Genomic DNA, 25,571 nt, shown 5'->3' on the forward strand with positions numbered 1-25,571 from the left:
CAGTAATTATTCTTAAAAATTTATAAAGTGTCTTATAGTAATATTAAAACATGAAAATTCTAAAACAGACCTTACATTATATTATTTGAAGCGGATGCAGTAGTGCTAGAATAGAGTTTCAATTGAAAAAGTTGCATCACTCGAGGCCTGCATGAAGCCTGATGAGTGAATAAAAAATAGAGTACTAAATATTATTGAGGTGAGAATTTAATATAAATATAAATATATGAAGAAAGATTAATTAGTTGGGGGAGAAGGGAAACCAGTATAGTATTCTATTTCTAGGATGGCACAAACAAAGTGAGACCAGCCTGGAATTGAGAGAAGCGAAACAACTCACTCTCCCAAAAACACAGTTGACTCTTTAATTTTGTATTTTTCCTATTTTTAATATAATACCTGTTTAAATAATTTAATTAGATTATGAAAGTTAGGAAAACTAATTAATTATAAGAAATATGACATATTTTTTTCTAAAATACCATAATATTTTTTTTTAATATTCTTCCTCCCTCTCATACTTGATCATAGTTGAGAGAGTATCGATAAGGATAACTTAGAAAAAACTGATAAATGTGATAAATAGATCTTATATTTAGGATCAATATTATCTCAGTAATTATATCATACTCCTCCGGTCCTTAATATATGACCCAATTGTTGAGTTAGTTTTGGTCCTAAATATAAGACTCATTTTTTATATTTATCAATTTTCTCTAAATTACTCCCATGGATACTCTCTCAGCCATAATCAAGTAGAAGAGGAAGATGGAGTATTAAGAAAGATGATTTTGGTATTTTAGGAAAAACGTGTCACATTTCTTACAATTAACTAACTTACCTAACTTCCTTAATCTAATCAAATTAGTTAAATAGATCTTATATTAAGAATCGGATCAGTATATTAAGGACCAGAGGAGTATTAATATTTAGATTAGATGCTAATTAATTAGTCATTAGCTCCGCACGACTAGGACTTCCCACGCAGTTAAAACCTTAAAAATCAAACTCCTCCATGTGGTTTGGTTCCCGGCGGCCGAGTTCATGGGGTTTAAAAATTACTCATAGGAGACTCTATTTCAAGTAATGTTATTAATTAATAATCCACACAACTTTGTTCTTGCTAAGCAATTATGTTGCATGGCTGTCCCACGTGTTAATATTTAAGATAGTTAAGCCTTTCGATCTTTTGAATTAGCCTCACATCCTGTTCACAATTATGTGTTGTCCTGATAATATTCATTGATATATATATATATATATATATAGCTATAGAATTAAATAATATGTGGATTCTAAATAGATGTTAATTTTCTTAATATATACGTGCTCATATATTTTTCTGTTTTCTCTCATCATTCTAAACCGAAGGATGAATAATACTTTTTTATGGTTTTCTTTTTTCTTCATTTTTCTGAGTAAGATATTGTGCATGCGGAGAGAATTATAATCAGACACTCCTTTTTGTAGGTCAAGAAGTGGGAGGAAAGTTATGAAAGAAGGGGAGTAATTGGAGGAGGATGGGGTCATAACGCAATTATTAAAGATGATATGATGATAATGATGCCTGCTTTTTTGTTTTTTGGACTGAGATGCCTGCTTTGATTTGTTTCTATTAGGCTATCAAAGCAAAAAAGTAAAAACCACGTGAGATTGACTAGTAATAAATTGCATGCCCCCTCCTTTTCATGTGCTAGTCCCACAACTATTTTCAAATTAACATGCAAGCCCCCATACCCAATATCAAAATTTTCAGGATTGATCTTATTGAGATATAAAATACGCTCAACAATTAATTAATCACTTAATTAAACAATAAAGTTATTGGTAGGGCTGGTATGATGTCCTAAATACACATTCCATTTTAATTTTCTATAAATGGTACTCTTTCGGTCTTTAATATATGACCCATTTAACTAATTTGATTAGATCAAGAAAATTAGGTAAGTTAGTTAATTATAAGAAATGTGACACGTTTTTCCTAAAATACCATAATCATCTTTCTTAATGTCCCCTCTCCCTCTTCTACTTGATTATGGTTGAAGGAGTATCCATAGGGGTAATTTAGAGAAAATTGATAAATATGAGAAATGGGTCTTATATTTAGACCAAAACTAACTTAACAATTGGGTCCTATATTAAGGACCGGAGGAGTAAATATTTGAGATACATGCAGTCATATAATGTATCAACATTTTTTCAACAATATTTGGATTGGAGGTGTGCTAGTAAGAAATACTTCAAATACTATAAGTCCTGTTTGATATGAAGCATTAAAAATAAGAAACGAGTATTAGGATTGGGATTAACAAAATCTATTAAAAGAATGTTTAACACAAGAGATTGTTTATCACATGAGATTGGACAAACCAATGTATGTGGGATTAAAAAATATCATGGGAAAAAAATATTACTCTCCAAATTTACTTCTATGGGTTTGTTTAATTCCATATAACAAGTAACTACTCATGTTAAATACTTTTGTTAGTATTTTTTTTTTAATTGTAATTCTAATTTCTATCTTTTATTTTTAATACCTCATACCAACTACGACCATAGAGTTATCTGAGAAAGAGTAGGGGAAAAAATAAAGACAGCATTTAATGAAATTATTAAATGTAAACTTTGCTATGTTTAGATGGAGGGAGAAGTTGAAGGAAAATAGGGAGAATATTTGCTCCCCACCAAGTAAAGTCATTATCCACCTCACACCCCACAGAAAAAAGTGTCCTGTATTTTGAGACCTCCCCATATTGACCAATGAGTTGAAGACCTCATATTGTCTTGTGGGGATAATATATATCTTCCTCAAATAAACAGACAAAAAAAAAAGGTACTTTCATTTATGTCCCCACACAAAGACATTATTAGTAATAGTGTGTGTGTACATGATTTCCTCAAAACATCGTTAGCATAAGCAACTTGATTAATATGATCTGAATCTGGCTCCTGTTAATGCACAACTACGTACTAGTGGATCTCTACTACTTTTTCCCCCAACCTAATTATTTCCTATCGTTTCTCTTTTTAATGTTTTCGAAAATAGTACATATGAATTTGAGGAATAATTGACATTTGACACTTTACAATAATTCGTCATTACACAATGTAATTTTTGTTCAACCAATCAAGTATTTGAATTAAAATTATATATTATCATCTTAATTTCCATACACAATAGAAAATTAAGAAAATGGGCCATAATCAATAACCAAATAAATTAGTTTTTTTAATATTAAAGGACAATTGGAAAAAAAATATCCCCGTCAAAAATTTTACTCCGAATGCTGGTACTACAAATTTTGCATAATACTAGTATCTTCTGTGTATAAAAAAATTATTAGGTCTTTCTTACCAATAAAATTTTTAGTAGATGATTTTTTTCCCATTTTCTCTTGATTTTAATTATATATATATATATATTCACAAAGCGACAGAACATTTCGTATCATAATGTCAAATTATGATGATCAACATCATGTGTGTGTAATTAATAAGACAAATTATGTTCCAATGTGAATGAATAAATTAAAAACTATGGCGTATGCGGACCACACTGGCTTTCTTGGTCACTTTTGGTTGTTATTGATTGGAAAACAATGTTGCAATGAAGAGGCATCTGGTTCACCAATTAATAAGAATGAAATAATTAATGATTAATGATTGGATCGACATGCAAATAGACCAACTTGCATGCCAGCTAAAACAAAGTTCAATAATTTCTTTGAAGCGACCTGAGGCAAACAAGTTGCATCCAATCTATGATGGACGTAAGAGAATGAGATATTTCAAAGTCTTTAATTAGATTTCATTTTCCTAATTATGCTTCCATCTTCGTTCTGTATGGATAGTTTATGGGTAGTTAAGTTGGTTAAAGTTAAAATTAATTAATTAATTAAGATAAGATCACCAAAGATATTATCGAACAAAACCAGCTTTATCAAATGAATTTTAATTATCCTCAACTTGTCACCCAAAGAAAACTTTTTTTTTAAGGAACTGTGTGTGTACTTTTCAAACTTGTCCCTTTCATCCTTGCTTTCCAGCAATATTTATCAAAGGAGATAACTCAATACGCTATCCTTTACTTTTTTTTTTCAAAAAAAAACAAATAGTTTATCGCACAATATAATTTTTTTATGCAATCAAAACCCTTGAACTAAAAATGATCATCATCTTAATTTTACCTGACAATTAATTATTTAGTCAAATGAATTGTTGTATACTTATAAAATATAATATATTTTTTCGATCCTAAATATACGATCCATTTTATAGTGTAATTGATACTACAATGAGTGTTATATCTAAAATTAGAGAAGTGTGTGTATAGTTTTTGCAGTGAGGTCAATATTCGAACTCGACTCGCTTTCTTGCTCCCATTAATTTGTTTATTGTTCATTAAAAAAATGTTGCATATTGAATTAAGTGTTTGTGTCGCTGCTAATAAAAAGCTTAGCGATTAGTGATTGTATTTGTGTCTACAAAAACAGACCTACTTGTTCATGCCAATAACTTAATTAATTTTTTTCCCTAGTTCCTGGGATTTGCGAAGAGAACAAGTTGCCCAATTAATATTCGATTACAACTAGGAGAATGAGATGTGCAGCTCAAGTTTAATTCTTTTTTTTTTTTTATCTGAACTTGCAGATGCAGCTCTATCTTTTATGGATGTGGTTTATTTAAGCGTGATTTGGTAGTTAAGTTAGTTAGGGTTGGATTAAGGTAAGAATTAAGATATACTATATCATCACAGATGTTAGACAATTCTAATTATTTATATTTAATTGAGCATTCAATCAAGCCCTTTGCTAGTATACATACAAATGCATTTATTATATCATTTTATTACTTGTTATTTAAAGTATTTTAATTTTTTTATTTATATATTCAAAAAGGTTTTTTTTTTAATTAAATTTGTTTTAAGCAGTTGCTTGGTTGAGGGTAAGCAGAAAAGAAAGTTAAACTTTCGGGAAACGACGAATTTCGTCCAACTTAGTTTGTTATAAAAGTTCTTATTTTTATTTCTCGAAGAGTTAAATCTCACACTCTTCTCGCAACTAGAGAAACTCATGTAAATGTAAATTATATTTTGCAAGTGTTTATTGGATATATGCAGACAAATAGTAACTTAATTGTGTGTGTTAAGTGTTAACTTGAATTACTATTTGATAAAACTTTTAATATGTGCAATTATTATAAAAAATTATTTTAAAAAAATAGAAAAATATGAGAGACAAAATGAATTAGAATTTTATATTTAAAATCAAATTAAATATTAAATTAACTTCTATATATGGAGGACAGGAGGTACTAAATGACGTTCAACTAATAAACACACTATTTTATATACATGTACTAAAATATGAATTCTTCGGTGAATATACTTCTCAAACTTTTTGCCGTGGCTAGCGTTTATTACCCTTTTAGTTTTTCTTTTTGTGCTACCTAGCTAATCCAAAACAACAATGGAGAAATCGAAAAAAAAAAAACCAAAATAAAAGAGATATCAAACACAACCTCATGATATGTAATCTGCATTACTTTTTTGTCCTTAATATAAGACCCATTTAACTAATTTAATTAGATTAAAAAAGTTAGGTAAATTAGTTAATTATAAGAAATGTGACACGTTTTTCCTAAAACACTATAATCATCTTTCTTAATACCTCCTCTTCCTTTTTTACCTCATTATGGTTGAAGGAGTATCCATGGGGGTAATTTAAAAAAAATTGATAAATATGATAAATGGGTTTTATATTTAGGATCAAAACTAACTCAACAATTAGGTTCTATATTAAGGGTCGGAGGAGTATAACATTTTTTTCCTCTCAAGAAACACTTTAAAGTTGTGTTGAGTTATCATTCCTTAAAATAGACTACATTTAGCAATTATAAAAAGTTACAACCCATTTTAAAATTTAGTTTTTTTGGTCAAAATTTTAAAATTTAGTTTACTAAGTTGTGACACTTCTTATTGTTTGCATGTGAGAATATAAATATTTGGCCCATTATAATATATATTCTTTTCCCATTATAATATTATTCCAATTTTTAATATAAAAGTCAGTTAGAATTTTAATTTGATTCTAAATATAAGATCTTAATCTATATAATTTTTTAATATTTATCCATTTTACTTTCAAATAATCCCAATAGCGATTACATATGTTAACAATTAGTATTAAGGAGTAATTCAAATAAACATCATTAGTAAAAATATTTTAAAAAGGATAAAATCAATTTATTACAAATTAGTAATTTAAATAATTTTTATAATGTTCGTTACTTGAGGCAATAATAGATTGTTTAACTTCAAAATTTTGTACATCAGTTGTGGAAATCAGTGACTGCGAGGGTCAGAGTGTTTAGTTGGACTTTTAGTCCTTCACGCTATTTTAGAGCCTCAGTTTTCTCGGTGGGGGACTCATGCTTTAGACTTGGGGGGATGCTTTTTTATTTTTTTTGGACTGAGACTTGGGGAGATGCTTTGAATTTGATATTGAATGTTCGGGACCATTCTTAACTTTAAAATTTATTAATTTTTTTAATATATATGCACATTATTAAAAAATAACGGTATTCAAAATAATGTATTATGAACAAAATTATACATTTAAAGAGTAGATTAAATAAGATGACTTATATTAATAACAAATTTTTTTTAACCTTATAAATAGAATTAGAAGAGTAGTTTGATTTTTTTTTTTAATTATTAACATCTGATCGAGGATGATAATTACTCTAATCAAGGAGATTATTCAATAATAATTAATTTAATTCATTTTTTAATATTTATAAATTAGTTATCTGATTTTTATATTTAAGACCGTATGCAATATTATTTTTTTAACATAAAAAATATTGCTATATGTGTTTGTAAGTTTTTTTTTTGTATAATTCAGAATATCTTTAAATTATTCTGGACTCAAGACTAATCTTCACTAGTTCATAAGTATTAAAGTTAGAACCCTTTCAACAAATACATTTTTTTAAAATTTGAAGTCGTGTTCTTTTTTTTACGAGAGTAGAGCCGCTTATTATCTCAACAAAAAATATTTGCATGTATCTAATTTTAACGAAACACGCATGAATATCGTAGTCCCGGTTACTTGTGATAAGTTCAAGATAAACGTCTCTCACAGTCACACTCAACAAAGCATATCTGGTAAATGGCCAAGAAAATAGTGACGGGGTTGTTCAACTTAATCGTCTGAATTTTTATTTATTTATTTTACCAATTCATTTCGTTGCTTTGGACCTGGATGATATCTCCATGGATGTCACTATTACGTATAGGATTTGAATGTCACATGGAGATTCCCTTTGCCTTCAAATTACGGTAATCTCCCAGTTTGATTGAAGCTAATTTTTAATCATAATTAGTTGAATTAAATACATTTATTTTAAAAATTAATTAAACCACGTCTAATTACCATAAAAGTTACTCTCAATTGCAACTTTTGTCTTAAGGTTTAGTTTCGTGCGCATGATTTAATTTGGGAGTTAAGGCTTAGGATATCTATATATAGGGTTCAAGATCGTTCCTAGTTTATGGTTTTATAGGGTGTTTGGATTATAGTACTATTACCTTCGAGACTATTTATAATTAAGAAACAGATGATGGTTAAAATTTAATTTAATTTTACCGTAGAGATATGATTAAGATTGGGATCCAATCCAATATGAAAAGCATTGTATGTGTGGAATGTGAAAGTTTTAATCAGTTACACCATTTATCTTATAATTTATATGGTTTATTTTTCAAATTCCAATAACACAATACGAATAATTAGTTTACATTTGGTCCTAATTATAAAAACTAATTGACTAATTTGAGAAGGTTAAGAAAATAAGTTAAGTTATTTTTTTTGGTAATGAATATGTGTTATTTTTCTTAAAATATTCTTGCTAATCAAGTGTGTTGGTTAAAACTGCCATTATTAGAAAGACTTTCTTGAGAAAAAATACATAAATATGAGAAACAAAATAGATTGGAGTCTTATATTTAAGATCAAAATAAAAGTCAAACAAGATCTTATATTAAGGACCGGAGGTAATATTTAGCACCCAAAACTTTTTAATTTATATATCCAACCTTTGAATTAACGGAAAAAAAAAATTTTGGCTAACAAGTTAACGATTCCGGATTATTCTGGCTTTTGTAGTTCAAAATGTGATGACAATTCAACAACACACATAACTTTCATAGGATCCTTTGATTTTTCTCTTGCGCGTAATTTATATTCATTTTCATCTTTCGTTTTTTCAAAGTCTTGGGGACTTAGTGGCTTATTTAAAGTTTTTGATAAAAAAAAAGTAAGATAATGATATTTTGATTCCGAGAAAAAGCCAAACAAAACAAAGACCACAATTAATGTTTGGTCCAGGATACAAGACGTTCTGTTTTATCGGCTAATGAAATTAATATTTAATTTTATATATTTTATCTTTTTTCTTGCCAGCATTTTTATATATTTTCATAAAACTCTAAAAATTATTTAATTATTGCCTTTGTGATATCGTCCGTTGACTTGACTATAAATATATAAGCTAAATAAAATATCGAGTCAAGCCTATAATTGGAAGGGGGAGGTTGTATATGATTATGATGTATGAGCAAAATCGATGAGGAAATAAGTTTTCAGACTTAATTGAAAAAAAAAAAAAGATTAAAGAAACAAAGCTGTATCACTATCATTTGGCTCTGAATTATATATTACAGGTTTAATTCTGTTTATAATATCAGCTCATAAATAATGGGACTTTGCCAAATGTAAGAAAATCATGCTATTAAAAATATTTAAAAATGAAATCACTACAAGAATATATCAAAATAAAAGGGATAATTATAATAAGGTATTAGAAAAGTAAATAATTATTAGTAAGTCTTAATGACAATTGAGCTGTTATTATTTATTATCCTAAAAATTATCATTTTATGCTACTATGATACTACCTCCGGTCCTTAATATAAGACTCTGTTTGACTTTTTGTTTGGTCCTAATTATAAGACCCCAATATATTTTTCTTTCATATTTATGTATTTTTTTTCCAAGATAATCCTTCTAATAATGATAGTTCTAGCCAATACACTTAATTAGCAATAATATTTTAGGAATGACAACACTTATTTATTACAAATAACTAACTTAACTTACTTCCTTAATCTTTTCAAATAAGTCAACTGGGTCTTATAATTAGGACCGGAGGTAGTATTATTAAGACCTTTTAGCAGCTTTGGGACCTCATAATATTTCTTTTTGTTGCATCATAATAATAAATTTTTTTGTTACAAGACTTCATAACAATTCTTTCAAAATACTCCTCCGGTCCTAGGACTCAATTATTCAGTTGGTTTTGATTCTAAATATAATATCTATTTTTCATATTTATTAATTTTCTCTAAGTTACCCCTATGAATACTCCCTCAACCATAATCAGGTAGAAGAGGAAGAAGGGGTATCAAGAAAGATGATTATAATATTTGAGAAAAAATATGTCATATTTTTTAATTAACTAATTTAGCTAGCTTTTTTAATTAATCAAATTAATTAAATGAATCTTATATTGAGAATAAAAAGAATAAAATAAGAGCAATGATTGAGACAGAGGCAGGGCATGCTCGAGAATTGAAAATTCCAACCAGCTTGGGAGCCGGAGGAGTCCACTTACAAGACTCTGAACTTTGAAGAATCTCAGGTGGGCCCAATCGTCCGATCACATTGATCAGCCCGTCAATGTTGACCCATGAAGATGTAAGTAAATAAATAAATAGATATATTAATATTTACTTTTTGGACCACACAAATTAAGACAATTGAAACTAGATGCATCCACCCCATTCCTCCTCACTTGTTTCAAACTTTCGGTGACAACTATATTTAAACCACCGTGCCTTATTTGTCTTTGTCCATATGTGTGCATATCCCCACAGAAACATTTTATTACTTAATGCTGAGTTAATTCTATCTTTAATTCTTAAAATTCGAAACTAATAATTTTACTTGCTGAAACATTGTTTTAAAAACAGAAAATACTATCCCAGAGACAAAAAATATTTAGATAAACTATAATTAGATCAAATTTTAGGAATAAAAATTACTTGTTTGAAATTTCATAGATCAAAATCGAAAAAAGCCAAACTTCAGGAATTAAAAACAGTATTGACCTTTTGATATTCATTATTTTGATATTAAAGAATAGGGATAAGATTTATATTGATAATATACTCATACATACCTCATAAACCAAGCTTTAATTACATATGCAATGCGCAATCAAAATCATATGACATTTGCCATTAATTTGGCGTGAAATTTATTATTCCCATTTTAGTCCGAATTTGAAGAAGTATTGTGTTTTTAATTTTAAAATTAGTACCTCAATTTTAAAATCGAAATATTTCTTAAAGAATCTCTTGAAAATGACACTGTACGTATTCAACCAAAAAAAAAATCACACTATATGGTTAGAATATATTGAACTTACTAGACAAAGATGCTACCTCTCTACGCACATTGGGTCATTCATTTCTTTCCCCGGCAGGTCATTTTCATCTGCAGGAAAATAAAAAAAAAATTTTATTTTTGATGCAAGTAGGGAGGACTTTTAGTGCTGCTAAAAATCACAATACAATAAATGAAAAAAATTGAAAAAAATTGTGAAATCTTTTGAATAAATGTACACATAATGTACGTACAAAAAAAAAGGTACTACACATCTGGTGTGTAATATAATGGTTAGGTATCTAATCTGTAGATATTAAAAAAATTAGGCAAGGTTATAAAAAAAAATTAGGCAAGTTAATTATTTGTAATACATATATGTTTTTTTCCTAAAATATCCATATCAATTATGTCATTATGTGCATTGAAATTACTTTCATAAAAACTCTTTAACATGTGCAATCATTATATTTTAGGTATTACTTAGGGGCAAAATAAATAAATATAGAAGACAGAATAGATAAAAATTTTATATTTAGAATTAAATTAAATCTCTAACTGATTCTTATGTTAAAAGGCAGAGGAGTTGTACAAAAGAGACAATTTGTATGTGAGTTAGTGAGTTTTCACCCAGTTCTATATTTTTTTTTTCATCACTTTCTTTTAAATTACTATCTCCGATTTTAAATAAAAAAGCTAGTTAAAGATTCAATTTGATCTTAAGTATAAAATCCTAATTCATTTTATCTTTAACATTTATTCATCTTTTTCCAAAATAGTTTTCATAATAATCACACGTGTGAGAGGATTTTTACTCTAATGCACATTATTAATAAGGATATTTTAAAAAAATAATAAATATTTACTATAAATAACTAATTTAATTAATTTTTAATATCTGTATATTAGTTATCCAGTTTTTATATTAAAGAACAGAGATAGTCTCAGTTTTTGCTCCCTTATTTTTGTTCTAAAAAAGAAGAAAGCGTTGATTGTGGCGTCGAATGATAAAAATTTACTATGTGATAACGTGAGCGTATATATTTAATGTGATGATTAAATTTTAAATGCGAACATATAGGTTTTAATTACTTAATAATGCAGGACATCTTAAATTTTTCTCATATAATGAAAGGAGGTGTCAGGTATCTTATCCGTTAGCCACATATGAATGATTTATCCTAAGTAATAAATATGTTTTGACAAAAAAAGTAAAGCAAATAAATACGAGATACCCTCCCAACATCTTGGGGAGATAACCTTTGTTTGTTTCCTGGTATGTGTGTGTGTGTACTCAGTAAAAGAGTGAATTTGCTAACGGTTTTGTCATAACTTATAATTGTTTCATGAAGGTTAACTTACAAATTTCGTATGAAAATGAATTTTTTTTTCCCAAAAAATAAGGATCGGGAAAGGGATAAGATATTCTGCGCCACTGACCATAACATAGGGGGAAATTAGGAAATGACTTTGCTTCTTAATAATCCGCCGGGTCTCCGGCACTAATTTGTCATTATGTGGGATGGGCCCCACCACGAGGGCCAATTTGCATCCATCTCCTCTACTTAACAGCAAACACAGGGACACCTTATTCAAGATCAATTAACACTCTTCCCCACATCACTCCCTCCCACCATCCTTCTCCTTCAATCTTCTCTCTCTCTCTCTCTAAGATGGCAGCTGAAGCAACGGCAGAGAAGAGGCTTGGGGATTTTGAACCTCAAAAGAAACCCAAAAGGAACAAGTATGCTTTTGCCTGTGCCATTTTGGCCTCCATGACTTCCATCTTACTTGGTTATGGTCGGTCCCCTTGTCTCATGCATACTTAAATCTTCTTCAATTTGGCTCTAATCTACACACACACACACACATGTGCACAGTCTTCTACACGATTATACGTTCATTATAGACGTAACAATCACGGCCATATTATGATACTGTGTGGTTTGGACGACGTTTAATTTCGTGGTTGCAGATATAGGGGTGATGAGTGGGGCGGCGATATATATACAGAGGGACCTCAAGGTGTCGGACGTCCAGATCGAGATCTTGATGGGGATTATCAATCTCTACTCTCTTATAGGCTCTTGTCTCGCCGGAAGAACCTCCGACTGGATTGGCCGCCGATACACCATTGTGCTCGCCGGGGGGATCTTCTTCGCCGGAGCCATTCTCATGGGATTCTCTACTAACTACACCTTCCTCATGTGCGGTCGCTTCGTCGCCGGCGTTGGCATCGGTTACGCCCTCATGATCGCTCCCGTCTACACCGCCGAGGTCTCGCCGGCTTCCTCTCGTGGCTTCCTCACTTCCTTCCCTGAAGTCTCTTTCTCTCTCTAAATCTCATCCAATCTCAAAGTTCACATTTTTACAAGTTATATGCATGTTTTAAGACATATGCTCGTGCACAAGTAACTTGTTTATTGAGACACTTATCCTACCACATTTTTTTTATTTCATTTTTAAGGTTCTTAATGCATGAGACATATTTTCAAACTCTTACATATTTTGTAATACTAACCACTTGTTAAAAATCAAACTGTTAGATGCTAACTAATTTAGATCACTGAAACCATTATATAAAAACTTTGCCATTGACAATTTTTTCTCACACAAGAAAAAACAAGATCTTGCTTAAAAAAAAAAGGCACATCTTGAATCATTTGGACTAATGACTATCATTTTTATCTTTCATATATTTTATTATCATAAAAGACAAGTTCTTACTGATTTTAGAAAACAAAAATAAATATAAACATTTAAAAATAGGAAAATCACAAAAAAAAGACTATTGAAATAGAAAAATTGCATATAAGAATCTGTTCATAAAAATTATTATCAAATATACATACTAATATTGTCATGGGTCTCAATTTATAATTTTTTTTATTTTGACGGGTGTTATTTTGCCATTTTTCCTTTGGAAATTGTTCCTGTGTGAAAACAACTCATATTGTAGTTAATAATTAATATCGGTTATTCATGCTCTTACGAGTCACTTCCTAAGTGCCACTCCCCGTCGACCTGACATGTCCTTGGCTTTACTACACTCAGGTCTTCATCAATGGCGGAATATTACTTGGATACATTTCAAACTACGCATTTTCGAAGCTGCCACTTCGCTTGGGCTGGCGGGTCATGTTGGGAGTCGGCGCCATTCCGTCGGTGCTCTTAGCCATCGGGGTCTTAGCCATGCCCGAGTCGCCTCGCTGGCTCGTCATGCGTGGTCGGCTCGGCGACGCCAAACGAGTTCTGGAAAAGACCTCAAACTCCAAGGAAGAGGCTCGGCTCAGGCTAGCCGACATCAAGGAAGCCGCCGGCATCCCCGAAAGCTGCAACGACGACGTCTTTCAGGTGAACGCCAAGAAAAATATCGGCGAAGGAGTTTGGAAAGAACTTTTCCTCCACCCAACTCCGGCTGTCCGTCACATCGTGATCGCCGCCCTCGGAATTCATTTCTTTCAGCAAGCCTCCGGCGTCGACGCCGTCGTTTTGTACAGCCCAACCATCTTCGGAAAGGCCGGCATCACTTCCGACACCGATAAGCTTCTCGCCACCGTTGCCGTCGGATTCGTGAAGACCATTTTCATCCTGGTGGCTACGTTTATGTTGGATCGGGTCGGGCGACGCCCGTTATTGTTGAGCAGTGTGGGGGGCATGATACTGTCGCTCCTCACCCTGGCTGTGAGCCTCACGATCATTGATCATTCGAAGACCAAGTTAATGTGGGCCGTCGTGTTAAGCATAGCAACAGTTTTGTCGTACGTCGCTACGTTTTCTATTGGTGCGGGTCCCATCACGTGGGTTTATAGCTCTGAGATATTTCCGTTGAAGCTACGCGCTCAGGGTGCGGCTGCGGGAGTGGTGGTGAATCGGGTCACGAGCGGGGTGATCTCAATGACCTTTTTGTCCTTAGAGAAGGCCGTTACTATAGGCGGGGCCTTCTTTCTGTTTGGGGGAATCGCAACCATTGGATGGATCTTCTTCTATATGATGCTCCCGGAAACACAGGGAAGACCCTTGAAGAAATGGAAGGGTCTTTTGGTAAATTCAGGAAAAATTCCAGCGCTGATGAAGGAGTCAACGGTAACCACAAGGCTAACGGTAATGGCCAAATCCAATTAAGTTGAATTGGATGAAGGCGTCTTATGGGTATCAAATCAATAATGCGTTTAAAATCATAGGAAAGAAGTTGTTTTTTTTTTTTGGGCCAACAAAAGAAGTTGTTTTTTTTGACAAGTAATGAACACTGCGACTTCTAGAAAATGTACTAGAATTTTATGCAAATGCAAAAAAGTCAAGCTCACTGTAAAATGATGTGTTTTTATGTCACTCGATTATTCAAGCGACAAAGGTTGTAGTTTCATTTAAAGGAAAGGGAAATTTTCTACTAAAAAGATATTTGAATTTCTAATTTCCAAATATCAAAAAAAAATTATACTAATTTTCAAAATCCTAAATCCTTACTATGGCCAAATAAGGATTTTAAAAGCTGGTGCTTTTAAAATCCTTATTTTACAAGAAAAAACCTAATCCTCATAATAATTTTCTTTGTTGCATCAATAATAATTTTTTGTTGTTGCAAGATTTCATAACAATTCTTCCAAAATAAAATAAAAACAATGATTGAGACAGAGGCAGGGCATGCTCGAGAATTGAAAATTCCAACCAGCTTGGGAGCCGGAGGAGTCCACTTACAAGACTCTGAACTTTGAAGAATCTCAGGTGGGCCCAATCGTCCGATCACATTGATCAGCCCGTCAATGTTGACACATGAAGATGTAAGTAAATAAATAAATAGATATATTAATATTTACTTTTTGGACCACACAAAATAAGGTAATTGAAACTCGATACATCTGATCCACCCCATTCCTCCTCACTTGTTTCAAACTTTCGGTGGCGACTATATTTAAACCACCGTGCCTTATTTGTCTATGTCCATATGTGTGCATATCCCCACAGAAACATTTTATTACTTGATGTTGAGTTAATTCTATCTTTAATTCTTAAAATTCGAAACTAATAATTTTAATCATTGAAATATTGTTTTAAAGACAGAAAATACTATCCTAGGGACAGAAAATGTTTAGATCAAATTTTAGGAATAAAAATTATTTGTTTGAAATTTCATAGCTCAAATCGGAAAAAGTCAAACTTCATGTATTCAACCAAAACAAAAATCACACTACATGATTAGAATATATTGAACTTGTTAGAGAAAGATGCTACCTCTCTATGCACATTGGGTCATTCATTCCTTTCCCCGGCAGGTCATTTTCATCTGCAGGAAATAATAAAAAAAGTTTATTTTTTATGCAATTAGGGGGGACTTTTGTCTTTTAGTGCTGCTAAAAATCACAACACAGTAAATGAAAAATTTGAAAAAAATTGTGAAATCTCGTGAATAAATGCACAAATAATGTACGTAAAAAAAAGAAAAATACTACACACCTGGTGCTTAACATAAGGGTTAGGTATCTAATCTGTAGATATTAAAAAAATTAGGCAAAGTTATCACAAAAAAAAAGTAAGTTAATTATTTGTACTACACAGATTTTTTTTTCCCTAAAATATCCTTATCAATTATGTCATTATGCGCATTGAAATTACATTCATAAAAACTTTTTAACATGTGCAATCGTTATATTTATAGGTATTACTCAAGGGGTAAAATAAATAAATATGAAAAACAAAGTAAATAAAAATTTTATATTTAGAACTAAATTAAATCTCTAACACAGATCGAGTATCTTCCCCATATTAAAAAAATCATCACATGTGTAATACTCCTCCGGTTCTTAATATAGGATCCAATTGTTGAGTTAGTTTTGGTCGTAAATATAAGACTCATTTATCATATTTATCAATTTTCTCTAAATTACCCCTATGGATACTCCCTTAATCATAATTAAGTAGGAGAAGAGGAGGTATTAAGAAAGATGATTATGATATTTTTGAAAAACGTGCCACATTTTTTATAATTACTAACTTACCTAATGTAATATCCTAAATTAATTTTTAGGATTTATATAAAAATATATATAATAATATTTTATTTAAAAAATTCAAAAAATATATTTTATTATTATAATAAAATAATAATATTTTATTATATATTATAAAAAAAAAAAGAAAGGTGAGCGTTGAAAAGGGAAGAAGAAAATGGGGGAGAGGCATTAATGAGGGAAGAAAAAAATGAAAGGTAGTTGGGGAAATGAAGGATAAAAGAGAGAGGGAGGGAGGATAAAATGAGAGTGCGCATTACGCAGGAGAGAAAGAAGAAAGAGAGTTTAGTGTGTGCGTGCAAGGGCGACAGGAGCATACCGTAAAGGAAAGAACGAGTTTTGAAGATATTTTAGGTATATAAAATTACTTCTTTTTATCAAACTTTCTTTATGAATATTTCCTATATATTTTGAGCTTCCTATTTACGTTATTATTATAGTGATTGGAGAAAATTTTGAGACTTATATATGATCTAAGTATTGAGTTTTAACAAAAGACGACTATAGAAATTTAGAAGTAAATGAGTTGTTAATTTTAATCGGTTAGATTTGTCCATTTGTTGATTTTTAGTATTTAAATTAATTTTTCTAGTTGAAAAATATGTTATATATGATTTATATTATATTTTTAACCGATTAAATTCAAGTTAAGTAATTTATTTGGATTGTTTGATATATTATTGAGATTTTAATCGGGTTAGTTTTTATTATTGGGTGACTGGAGGTTTTAAAATAATTATTGTAACTAAAAAGTCTATTATTTATGGAAATATATATATAGATAGTTGTACCATTAAAATTTGACCATATTATTTAGTTATAAATATTTAAAGTATTATTAAATTTTTGAGAATATGATTTTGAGTTTTAAACTGAAACAGAGATTTTAGAATTTATAACATAATAATTTTATATTTGAAAATTGTTGAAATCCGTTTTATAAGGTAAATAATTTCGGCAGAAAGCTGAGCGCTAAAAAAGGAAATGAAGAAAATGGGGGAGAGGCATTAATGAGGGAAGAAAAAAATAAAGGGTAGTTGGGGGAATGAAGGATAAAAGAGAGAGAGGGAGGCTAAAAATGAGGAGTGCGCATTACGCAGGAGAGAAAGAAGAAAAGAGAGTTTAGTGTGTGCGTGCAAGGGCGACAGGAGCATACCGGTGAAGGAAAAAACGAGTTTTGAAGATATTTTAGGTATATAAAATTACTTCTTTTTATCAAACTTTCTTTATGAATATTTCCTATATATTTTGAGCTTCCTATTTACATTATTATTATAGTGATTGGAGAAAATTTTGAGACTTATATATGATCTAAGTATTGAGTTTTAACAAAAGACGACTATAGAAATTTAGAAGTGAATGAGTTGTTAATTTTAATCGGTTAGATTTGTCCATTTGTTGGTTTTTCGTATTTAAATTAATTTTTCTAGTTGAAAATCTGTTATATATGATTTATATTATTTTTTACCGATTAAATTCAAGTTAAGTAATTTATTTGGATTGTTTGATATATTATTGAGATTTTAATCGGTTTAGTTTTATTTATTGGGTGACTGGAGGTTTTAAAATAATTATTGCAGCTAAAAAGTCTATTATTTATGGAAATATATATATATGGTAGTTGTACCATTAAAGTTTTGGCTATATTATTTAGTTATAAATATTTAAAGTATTATTAAATTTTGAGAGTATGATTTGAGTTTTAAACTGAAAAAGAGAGTTTTTAGAATTTATAACATAATAATTTTATATTTGGAAATTGTTGAAAATCCGTTTTATTAAGGTAAATAATTTCGGCAGAAAGCTGAGCATTGAAAAGGAAAGGAAAAAATGGGGGAGAGGCATTATGAGGGAAGAAAAAAATGAAAGGTTAGTTGGGGAATGAAGGATAAAGAGAGAGAGGGAGGCTAAAATGAGAGTGCGCATTACGCGGTGAGAAAGAAGAAAAGAGAGTTTAGTGTGTGGGTGCAAGGCGACAGGAGCATACCGGTGAAGGAAAGAACGAGTTTGAAGATATTTTAGGTATATAAAATTACTTCTTTTTATCAAACTTTCTTTTGAATATTTCCTATATATTTTGAGCTTCCTATTTACGTTATATTACAGTGATTGGAGAAAATTTTGAGACTTATATATGATCTAAGTATTGAGTTTTATCAAAAGACGACTATAGAAATTTAGAGTGAATGAGTTGTTAATTTTAATTGTTAGATTTGTCCATTTGTTGGTTTTTAGTATTTAAATTAATTTTTCTAGTTGAAAAATCTGTTATATATGATTTATATATATTTTTACCGATTAAATTCAAGTTAAGTAATTTATTTGGATTGTTTGATATATTATTGAGATTTTAATCGGTTTAGTTTTTTATTTATTGGGTGACTGGAGGTTTTAAAATAATTATTGTAACTAAAAAGTCTATTTTTTATGGAAATATATATATATATATATGGTAGTTGTACCATTAAAGTTTTGACCATATTATTTAGTTATAAATATTTAAAGTATTATTTAATTTTTGAGAGTATGATTTTGAGTTTTAAACTGAAAAAGAGAGTTTTTAGAATGTATAACATAATAATTTTATATTTGGAAATTGTTGAAAATCTGTTTTATTAAGGTAAATAATTTCGGCAGAAAGCTGAGCGTTGAAAAGGAAAGGAAGAAAATGGGGGAGAGGCATTAATGAGCGAAGAAAAAAATGAAAGGTAGTTGGGGGAATGAAGGATAAAAGAGAGAGAGGGAGGCTAAAAATGAGAGTGCGCGTTACGCAGGAGAGAAAGAAGAAAAGAGAGTTTAGTGTGTGCGTGCAAGGGCGACAGGAGCATACCGGTGAAGGAAAGAACGAGTTTTGAAGATATTTTAGGTATATAAAATTACTTCTTTTTATCAAACTTTCTTTATGAATATTTCCTATATATTTTGAGCTTCCTATTTACGTTATTATTATAGTGATTGGAGAAAATTTTGAGACTTATATATGATCTAAGTATTGAGTTTTAACAAAAGACGATTATAGAAATTTAGAAGTGAATGAGTTGTTGATTTTAATCGGTTAGATTTGTCCATTTGTTGGTTTTTAGTATTTAAATTAATTTTTCTAGTTGAAAAATCTGTTAAATATGATTTATATTATATTTTTACCGATTAAATTCAAGTTAAGTAATTTATTTGGATTGTTTGATATATTATTGAGATTTTAATCGGTTTAGTTTTATTTATTGGGTGACTGGAGGTTTTAAAATAATTATTGTAACTAAAAGTCTATTTTTCATGGATATATATATATATATATATATATTGGTAGTTGTACCATTAAAGTTTTGACCATATTATTTAGTTATAAATATTTAAAGTATTATTAAATTTTGAGAGTATGATTTTGAGTTTTAAACTGAAAAAGAGAGTTTTTAGAATGTATAACATAATAATTTTATATTTGGAAATTGTTGAAAATCTGTTTTATTAAGGTAAATAATTTCGGCAGAAAGCTGAGCATTGAAAAGGAAAGGAAGAAAATGGGGGAGAGGCATTAATGAGGGAAGAAAAAATGAAAGGTAGTTGGGGGAATGAAGGATAAAGAGAGAGAGGAGGCTAAAAATGAGAGTGCGCGTTACGCAGGAGAGAAAGAAGAAAAGAGAGTTTAGTGTGTGCGTGCAAGGGCGACAGGAGCATACCGGTGAGGAAAGAACGAGTTTTGAAGATATTTTAGGTATATAAAATTACTTCTTTTTATCAAACTTTCTTTATGAATATTTCCTATATATTTTTGAGCTTCCTATTTACGTTATTATTATAGTGATTGGAGAAAATTTTGAGACTTATATATGATCTAAGTATTGAGTTTTAACAAAAGACGACTATAGAAATTTAGAAGTGAATGAGTTGTTTAATTTTAATCGGTTAGATTTGTCCATTTGTTGGTTTTTAGTATTTAAATTAATTTTTCTAGTTGAAAAATCTGTTATATATGATTTATATTATATTTTTACCGATTAAATTCAAGTTAAGTAATTTATTTGGATTGTTTGATATATATTGAGATTTTAATCGGTTTAGTTTTATTTATTGGGTGACTGGAGGTTTTAAAATAATTATTGTAACTAAAAAGTCTATTTTTTATGGAAATATATATATATATATGGTAGTTGTACCATTAAAGTTTTGACCATATTATTTAGTTATAAATATTTAAAGTATTATTAAATTTTTGAGAGTATGATTTTGAGTTTTAAACTGAAAAAGAGAGTTTTTAGAATGTATAACATAATAATTTTATATTTGGAAATTTTGTTGAAAATCTGTTTTATTAAGGTAAATAATTTCGGCAGAAAGCTGAGCGTTGAAAAGGAAAGGAAGAAAATGGGGGAGAGGCATTAATGAGCGAAGAAAAAAATGAAAGGTAGTTGGGGAATGAAGGATAAAAGAGAGAGAGGGAGGCTAAAAATGAGAGTGCGCGTTACGCAGGAGAGAAAGAAGAAAAGAGAGTTTAGTGTGTGCGTGCAAGGGCGACAGGCATACCGGTGAAGGAAAGAACGAGTTTTGAAGATATTTTAGTATATAAAATTACTTCTTTTTATCAAACTTTCTTTATGAATATTTCCTATATATTTTGAGCTTCCTATTTACGTTATTATTATAGTGATTGGAGAAAATTTTGAGACTTATATATGATCTAAGTATTGAGTTTTAACAAAAGACGATTATAAAATTTAGAAGTGAATGAGTTGTTGATTTTAATCGGTTAGATTTGTCCATTTGTTGGTTTTAGTATTTAAATTAATTTTTCTAGTTGAAAAATCTGTTAAATATGATTTATATTATATTTTTACCGATTAAATTCAAGTTAAGTAATTTATTTGGATTGTTTGATATATTATTGAGATTTTAATCGGTTTAGTTTTATTTATTGGGTGACTGGAGGTTTTAAAATAATTATTGTAACTAAAAAGTCTATTTTTTATGGATATATATATATATATATATATATGGTAGTTGTACCATTAAAGTTTTGACCATATTATTTAGTTATAAATATTTAAAGTATTATTAAATTTTTGAGAGTATGATTTTGAGTTTTAAACTGAAAAAGAGAGTTTTTAGAATGTATAACATAATAATTTTATATTTGGAAATTGTTGAAAATCTGTTTTATTAAGGTAAATAATTTCGGCAGAAAGCTGAGCATTGAAAAGGAAAGGAAGAAAATGGGGGAGAGGCATTAATGAGGGAAGAAAAAAATGAAAGGTAGTTGGGGGAATGAAGGATAAAAGAGAGAGAGGAGGCTAAAAATGAGAGTGCGCATTACGCAGGAGAGAAAGAAGAAAAGAGAGTTTAGTGTGTGCGTGCAAGGGCGACAGGAGCATACCGGTGAAGGAAAGAACGAGTTTTGAAGATATTTTAGGTATATAAAATTACTTCTTTTTATCAAACTTTCTTTATGAATATTTCCTATATATTTTGAGCTTCCTATTTACGTTATTATTATAGTGATTGGAGAAAATTTTGAGACTTATATATGATCTAAGTATTGAGTTTTAACAAAAGACGACTATAGAAATTTAGAAGTGAATGAGTTGTTAATTTTAATCGGTTAGATTTGTCCATTTGTTGGTTTTTAGTATTTAAATTAATTTTTCTAGTTGAAAAATCTGTTATATATGATTTATATTATATTTTTACCGATTAAATTCAAGTTAAGTAATTTATTTGGATTGTTTGATATATTATTGAGATTTTAATCGGTTTAGTTTTATTTATTGGGTGACTGGAGGTTTTAAAATAATTATTGTAACTAAAAAGTCTATTTTTTATGGAAATATATATATATATATATATGGTAGTTGTACCATTAAAGTTTTGACCATATTATTTAGTTATAAATATTTAAAGTATTATTAAATTTTTGAGAGTATGATTTTGAGTTTTAAACTGAAAAAGAGAGTTTTTAGAATGTATAACATAATAATTTTATATTTGGAAATTGTTGAAAATCTGTTTATTAAGGTAAATAATTTTGGCAGAAAGCTGAGCGTTGAAAAGGAAAGGAAGAAAATGGGGGAGAGGCATTAATGGGAAGAAAAAAATGAAAGGTAGTTGGGGGAATGAAGGATAAAAGAGAGAGAGGGAGGCTAAAAATGAGAGTGCGCGTTACGCAGGAGAGAAAGAAGCAAAGAGTGTTTAGTGGTGTGCGTGCAAGGGCGACAGGAGCATACCGGTGAAGGAAAGAACGAGTTTTGAAGATATTTTAGGTATAAAAATTACTTCTTTTTATCAAACTTTCTTTATGAATATTTCCTATATATTTTGAGCTTCCTATTTACGTTATAATTATAGTGATTGGAGAAAATTTTGAGACTTATATATGATCTAAGTATTGAGTTTTAACAAAAGACGACTATAGAAATTTAGAAGTGAATGAGTTGTTAATTTTAATCAGTTAGATTTGTCCGTTTGTTGGTTTTTAGTATTTAAATTAATTTTTCTAGTTGAAAAATCTGTTAAATATGATTTATATTATATTTTTGCCGATTAAATTCAAGTTAAGTAATTTATTTGGATTGTTTGATATATTATTGAGATTTTAATCGGTTTAGTTTTATTTATTGGGTGACTGGAGGTTTTAAAATAATTATTGTCTCTAAAAAGTCTATTATTTATGGAAAAATATATATATATGGTAGTTGTACCATTAAAGTTTTGACCATATTATTTAGTTATAAATATTTAAAGTATTATTAAATTTTTGAGAGTTTGATTTTGAGTTTTAAACTGAAAAAGAGAGTTTTTAGAATGTATAACATAATAATTTTATATTTGGAAATTGTTGAAAATCCGTTTTATTAAGGTAAATAATTTCGGCGGGAAACTGAGCGTTGAAAAGGAAAGGAAGAAAATGGGGGAGAGGCATTAATGAGGGAAGAAAAAAATGAAAGGTAGTTGGGGGAATAAAGGATAAAAGAGAGAGAGGGAGGCTAAAAATGAGAGTGCGCATTACGCAGGAGAGAAAGAAGAAAAGAGAGTTTAGTGTGTGCGTGCTAGGGCGACAGGAGCATACCGGTGAAGGAAAGAACGAGTTTTGAAGATATTTTAGGTATATAAAATTACTTCTTTTTATCAAACTTTCTTTATGAATATTTCCTATATATTTTGAGCTTCCTATTTACGTTATTATTATAGTGATTGGAGAAAATTTTGAGACTTATATATGATCTAAGTATTGAGTTTTAACAAAAGACGACTATAGAAATTTAGAAGTGAATGAGTTGTTGATTTTAATCGGTTAGATTTGTCCATTTGTTGGTTTTTAGTATTTAAATTAATTTTTCTAGTTGAAAAATCTGTTAAATATGATTTATATTATTTTTACCGATTAAATTCAAGTTAAGTAATTTATTTGGATTGTTTGATATATTATTGAGATTTTAATCGGTTTAGTTTTATTATTGGGTGACTGGAGGTTTTAAAATAATTATTGTACTAAAAAGTCTATTTTTATGGAAATATATATATATATGGTAGTTGTACCATTAAAGTTTTGACCATATTATTTAGTTATAAATATTTAAAGTATTATTAAATTTTTGAGAATATGATTTTGAGTTTTAAACTGAAAAAGAGAGTTTTTAGAATGTATAACATATTAATTTTATATTTGGAAATTGTTGAAAATCCATTTTATTAAGGTAAATAATTTCGGCGGAAAGCTGAGCCTTGAAAAGGAAAGGAAGAAAATGGGGGAGAGGCATTAATGAGGGAAGAAAAAAATGAAAGGTAGTTGGGGGAATGAAGGATAAAAGAGAGAGAGGGAGGCTAAAAATGAGAGTGCGCATTACGCAGGAGAGAAAGAAGAAAAGAGAGTTTAGTGTGTGCGTGCAAGGGCGACAGGAGCATACCGGTGAAGGAAAGAACGAGTTTTGAAGATATTTTAGGTATATAAAATTACTTCTTTTTATCAAACTTTCTTTATGAATATTTCCTATATATTTTGAGCTTCCTATTTACGTTATTATTATAGTGATTGGAGAAAATTTTGAGACTTATATATGATCTAAGTGTTGAATTTTAGCAAAAGACGACTATAGAAATTTAAAAGTGAATGAGTTGTTAATTTTAATCGGTTAGATTTGTCCATTTGTTGGTTTTTAGTATTTAAATTAATTTTTCTAGTTGAAAAGTCTGTTAAATATGATTTATATTATATTTTTACCGATTAAATTCAAGTTAAGTAATTTATTTGGATTGTTTGATATATTATTGAGATTTTAATCGGTTTAGTTTTATTTATTGGGTGACTGGAGGTTTTAAAATAATTATTGTCTCGAAAAAGTCTATTATTTATGGAAAAATATATATATATATGGTAGTTGTACCATTAAAGTTTTGACCATATTATTTAGTTATAAATATTTAAAATATTATTAAATTTTTGAGAGTTTGATTTTGAGTTTTAAACTGAAAAAGAGTTTTTAGAATTTATAACATAATAATTTTATATTTGGAAATTGTTGAAAATCCGTTTTATTAAGGTAAATAATTTGGAGGTGGTAAATAATTAATTTGGCTTGTTAGAAATTTAAGTTGTTTCTGAAATACTGTAATTTTTTAGTTATGAGAATTGCGGGAATTTAGAGTAAAAATTTAATTAAATTAGAAATTTAAATAATAGAGAATTAATTAATTAATTAATTAGTTTATATTAATATGTGGTTATATTAATTGTGTGTATTAATTATTGGTTGAGCAAAGGATTGACCTTGTGGTAATCCTTAGTATTGCCTTGGCGAGTGGTAACTACTTTCCATTTGGTTATATGTGCTAATATGTTGTTTGTGAGTATTTAGCTATTTTTAGAATAATATTTGATATTTGGAACTTGAGTAGATATGTTATATCTTTTAAGCTATGAAAATTGTCTTGTGGGATTTTTGGAATGGTGATTGAGAAGTTTGGAAAAGATATATGATTTATATCTATGGATTACTGAGCAAAGATTGAGACATTTTTTTATTATATTGTGAATGGTTGGTTGTTATTTGGATTTTGAATTGAGCGCTATCCTACCACGTGGTAAGGCCACCATTGGTGCACATTGGTTGGCTTCTTCCTTCGTCCC

The 25,571-nt window shown here is 29.4% G+C and overlaps 1 protein-coding gene across 1 annotated transcript; it reads left to right on the top strand.

Annotated features, from left to right (window-relative positions):
• The first annotated feature begins 12,059 nt into the window (after positions 1-12,059).
• LOC114733734 (polyol transporter 5-like) lies at positions 12,060-14,838 on the top strand. The gene is made up of 3 exons (XM_028921227.1): positions 12,060-12,248; positions 12,424-12,770; positions 13,503-14,838. The coding sequence occupies exons 1-3, from the start codon at positions 12,122-12,124 to the stop codon at positions 14,571-14,573; spliced, it is 1,545 nt and encodes a 514-aa protein (XP_028777060.1). The 5' UTR covers positions 12,060-12,121; the 3' UTR covers positions 14,574-14,838.
• The last annotated feature ends 10,733 nt before the right edge of the window (positions 14,839-25,571 follow it).

This window comes from Neltuma alba, unplaced genomic scaffold (genome assembly GCF_004799145.2).
Source record: "Neltuma alba isolate B1F8T4 unplaced genomic scaffold, ASM479914v2 tig00013031_pilon, whole genome shotgun sequence".
Lineage (NCBI taxonomy): Eukaryota > Viridiplantae > Streptophyta > Magnoliopsida > Fabales > Fabaceae > Neltuma > Neltuma alba.

Coding starts and splice junctions, on each gene's coding strand:
- LOC114733734 (XM_028921227.1), top strand. CDS start 12,122: ATGGCAGCTGAAGCAACGGCAGAGAAGAGGCTTGGGGATTTTGAACCT. Junction 12,249..12,423: donor TTCCATCTTACTTGGTTATG/GTCGGTCCCCTT, acceptor TCGTGGTTGCAG/ATATAGGGGTGATGAGTGGG. Junction 12,771..13,502: donor TCCTCACTTCCTTCCCTGAA/GTCTCTTTCTCT, acceptor TACTACACTCAG/GTCTTCATCAATGGCGGAAT.